Source organism: Mus pahari, chromosome 10, assembly GCF_900095145.1.
Source record: "Mus pahari chromosome 10, PAHARI_EIJ_v1.1, whole genome shotgun sequence".
Lineage (NCBI taxonomy): Eukaryota > Metazoa > Chordata > Mammalia > Rodentia > Muridae > Mus > Mus pahari.
In genome coordinates this window covers 115,945,137-115,949,757 of record NC_034599.1, presented here as the reverse complement: position 1 = coordinate 115,949,757, position 4,621 = coordinate 115,945,137, and the positions used below count along the sequence as shown (strand labels likewise).

Sequence of the window (4,621 nt, the reverse complement as noted above, 5' to 3'; positions counted from 1 at the left end):
GCCAGCCTGGTCTACAGAGTGAGTTCCAGGACAGCCAGGGCTATACAGAGAAACCCTGTCTCGAAAAACCAAAAAAAAAAAAAAAAAAAAAAGGTGGATTTGTGTGTGTGTGTGTGTGTGTGTGTCCATATTATTACTTATCTCACTGCTATGACAAAATGCTCTACAAAGGTAACATAAAGAAGGAAGGGTTTTACTTGGATCAGAGTTCCAAGGGATCCTGTCCATCATAGTGGAGAAACACCAGGAGCAGGAGGCATCTGTTTACATTGTATCTCTAGTCAAGGAGCAGAGAAAGATGAACGCTGGTGCTCAGCTCACTTTCTGCTTTTTATTCAGTTCAAGACCCCATCCCACGTTCAAGGTGGGTCTTCCCCCTCTTAACTAATCTAATCTAGAAAATCTTTCATAGTCGTGCCCAGAGATTTGCTTCTATGGTGTGATACCAGACTCTGTCAGGTTGACAGTCTAGATTAATCACCTCAAGAGAATGCCCCCTACCCCCCCAGAAGCAACAGCCCAGCCAGAGGGAAGTGAAAGAGGGAGCAGAGGAAACTAAGCATGGGGTAATTGTTTCTGCTAAAGCCCAGCCTCTCCTGGGTGAAACATAGAATGTTCCAAGACTGAAGTGATACACCGTCAGCCCCAGGTTGTACCACATGGGGAGGTGGAGCCAGACCTTCTCAGTCCTGCAGCCCAGAATGGGAACATAGCCAAGCCTTAGGCTTCTCTGATCCAAAATAACTCCCCAGCCAAGGCACTAAAGGCCAGCAGTGAGCATTCAGGGGTGGTAACAGCACCTGAGCACAATCCCAAAGAGCCTGCATTAGGGGATGAAGAGGAAGAGGAAGAGCAGAATGAGCCTTGCAGTATCCCAGATCAAAAACTCGTTTTTGTGTCTATGTTACAGACTGCATGTCAGGCCCGTGTCCTTATGGGGAGGTTCATCTTCAGCCATCCATATCAGAGCTGCCCATCCTCAACAGAACCTTCATCTGGGATGTTAGAGCTCATAAGAGCATTGGCTTGGAGCTGCAGTTCGCAACCCCTCGACTGAGGCAGATTGGACCAGGCGAGAGCTGTGCAGACGGGGTGACTCACTCCATCAGTGGCCATATAGATGCCACTGAGGTCAGTATTGGGACCTTCTGCAGTAACGGCACCGTGTCCAGGATCAAGATGCAAGAGGGTGTGAAAATGGCCTTACACCTACCCTGGTTCCACCCCAGGAACGTCTCAGGCTTCAGTATTGCAAATCGATCATCTATCAAACGTGAGTATGCACCTCCTGTCCCCACAATGTGCAGAATGTTCCAGGGTATTCAACATGTAGTATCAGCAATTTGTTTGTTGCTTGCTTGATTGTCTGTGTAACTCTGGCTGTCCTGAAACACACTCTGTAGACCAAGCTGGCCTTGAAATCCACCTTCATCTGCCTCCTGAGTGCTAGGATTAAAGTGTGTGCCACTAATGCCTAATAGGTATTTATTTTTTTTTTAATACAGAGCCTCATGTTACCCAAACTGACTGTAGTTCACTATGTAACCAAGACTGACCTTAAACTTCTGATCTTCCTGCCTCTACCTCTCCAGTGCTGGTATTACAAATGTGTACTGGCAGGCCCAGCTTCTTTGTCCTTTTACACACAATGTTTGTTTCATAAAATGATGGGGAGCAGGCTGTGGCAGCTTTGATCCCAGCAAGCAGGAGGCAGAGGCAGTCGAACCTCTGTGAGTTTGAGGCCACCCTGGCCTACAAAGATCCAGAATTCCAGGACCACCAGAGCTGTTACGCAGAGAAACCTCTCGAGTGGCGGAGGGAGGTAGGGTGGGGGAGGAGTAGGGGGCAAGCAGAGACATGGATTTGGTTGAACAGACTCACTTGCACAGAGCACTGCTCTGACTTCATCACCCTGCCGTCTGTCTTCTCTGCATGCATGTTAGTGAGTCAGCTGTTGTGCTAGTTTTCCTAACTCATGCTGCCTCAGGAGAATCAAGTCTTGAAGGAGGCAGTGTACAACAGCTCAGCATTACAAAAAGTAACATTGTAGAAACTTTAGCCAAGTAAATCATTTTAGAAGCAAAGGTAATACTCAAAGCTAATCACTTCCTCCTGATTCTGCTATGGCTTAATGCTCTCAATGCTGTGTATGCATGTGCGTGTATGTGTGCATGTGTCAGACACTGCTCAATTCCACATTCACATCTGTTGGCAGCTTTAACTAAGCCCTGAGGACTATGTTAACCCCAAGGAGATGAGAGTACACTGAACAAACTGGCTTCCCCCTACCCAGTCAGTTATTAAACATTTGCTCACACACTGCCAATGGGTCTTTGTTCCTAATCCCCACCCTCAGTATAAATATTATGTGTAGCCCTGCTCTTGAGGCCTGCATTTCCCCAGTACCCCTGCCCTCAGCCATGGGCAGCCAGGACTGGTATCAGCATCTCCTTTCTTTCTGTTTTGGATCTGTCTCAACAGGCCTGTGCATCATTGAGTCAGTATTTGAGGGTGAAGGCTCGGCAACCCTGATGTCAGCCAACTACCCAGGAGGCTTCCCTGAAGATGAGCTTATGACCTGGCAGTTTGTTGTCCCCGCACACCTAAGGGCCAGTGTCTCCTTCCTCAACTTCAATGTCTCCAACTGTGAGAGGAAGGAGGAACGCGTTGAATACTATATCCCAGGCTCTACCACCAACCCGGAGGTGTTCAGGCTGGAGGACAAGCAGCCAGGAAACATGGCTGGGAACTTCAACCTCTCCCTGCAAGGCTGCGACCAGGATGCCCAGAGCCCAGGAATCCTTCGGCTGCAGTTTCAGGTCCTGGTCCAACGTCCACAGAATGAAAGCAGTGAGTGATCTATGCCCTCTCTCCTCCTGTACCTCGTGTTGCTTAGGTGAGGTGGCTACCTCTTCTGCATATATAGCAGCCAGGACATGTGGACTTTGGACGCTGCAGGAGTTTCAGGAAGTGAGTGTTACCCGTGGAGACAGTCTCACAGGGAGACACTCAGCAGGTGCTTTGGCTTTAGCACAAAAACTAAAGCAAGCAGTCCTGCATCATTCAGGGTGTGTGTGTGTGTGTGTGTGTGTGTGTGTGTGTGTGTGTGTATGTATGAATGTGTACACTGTGCATGTGAAGGTGCCATTATAACAGTTCTGAGCCATCTAAAGTGGGGACTGAGAACTGAACTCAGATTCTCTTTTAGAACAAGTGACCTTACTACTCAGCCATCTTTCTAGCCCCAGCTAGTCTGTTTTCAATGAGGACATTGAAAAGTTGCCTTGAAAGACCTCTCTTGCCTTCACCCTGCAGTGGGAACCAGAATGTCAGTCAACATCATCCATAACAGTGGAGAAGTAACTATTATAATTTTTAGCCAAACACCACCATGACCACCACCACCACCATACCCATCACCACACCACCACCTTAGACACACTCATTCTAAACCCTGTGCTAAACATACCAAACATTACATAGTCTTAGCTAATTCTCATGAAAACAGACAATCCGGAGGCATGTGGAACTAGCCTTGACTCTGTCTTGAATCTTATAGTTCAACAACAGTAGAGCAAACTCAGAACCCAGAGCTTCACAGGGGAAGAAAATGGCATAGGACGTTCTGAGAAAGTGTGTTTGGTGTGTATGTATGTATGCATGCATGTATGCATGTACGTATGTATGTGTATGTGTGTATATGTGTATATGTGTGTATGTGTGGTATGGGGGACTGTGGTATGTGTGTGTATGGTGTGGTGTGTGTGGTGTGTATGTGTGTGTGTGGTGTATGTATGTGGTATGTGTATGGTGTGTGGGGGGTGGTAGGGTGTGTGTGTATGTGTGCATATCTGAATATGCTCATTCCACAACAGGTGACTTGTCACTTAGGTCACTTCACATGGTAGTTGTCTGTTCATGACTCGCACCTTGTCTCTTTGTGGTTTCAGATAAAACCTACACTGTGGACCTGAGTCGTGAGCGAACCATGTCGCTCACCATAGAGCCACGGCCAGTCAAACATGGCCGCAAGTTTGTTCCTGGGTGCTTCGTGTGTCTAGAGTCTCGGACTTGTAGTACCAATGTCACCCTGACAGCTGGCTCCAAACACAAGATTTCCTTCCTGTGCGATGACTTGACACGCCTGTGGGTGAATGTGGAGAAAACCCTAAGTATGCCCTTACCAAAAACCCCAACTATGTCATTACCCAGAAGCCCAGACTGCATAGGTTCTCCCCATCCCTTGCCTCAGCCACACACATGCACATGCACACTCACACTCACACACACACACACACACACACACACACTCACATGTGCAAGGGGTCAGAGGATAACTTATGGGAACCAGTTTTCTCCTTCTGCCATGTAGGTTCCAGGGACCAAACTTAGGTCGTCCAGTTTGGTGGCATGTGCCATCTTGCCCTTAGTGGAGCTCAGTAGGTGGGTTGTGAAGGGTGTAGTCTGAAATGACCAGCAAGGGAAGGTGAACAAGATCAAGAGAGAGTATCTGCAAGTGTCGGCATGCCTAGTTAGGACAGGTGTGTGCTAAGCATTCATCCCTTAGAAGATCACTGTAGCTCTGTGTCCCTGCAGCAGCTCTGTGTCCCTGCAGCAGCTC

General features: G+C 48.0%; 1 protein-coding gene across 1 annotated transcript in view; it reads left to right on the top strand.

The window, feature by feature from the left end:
* Cdcp1 (CUB domain containing protein 1) overlaps window positions 1–4,621 on the top strand; it is a 38,078-nt gene that overhangs the window by 22,694 nt on the left and 10,763 nt on the right. Inside the window, exons 3-5 of the mRNA XM_021207666.1 lie at window positions 911–1,273; window positions 2,482–2,850; window positions 3,951–4,172. Of these exons, the coding sequence (XP_021063325.1) occupies window positions 911–1,273; window positions 2,482–2,850; window positions 3,951–4,172 (954 nt within the window). The remainder of the gene's footprint in view (window positions 1–910; window positions 1,274–2,481; window positions 2,851–3,950; window positions 4,173–4,621) is intronic.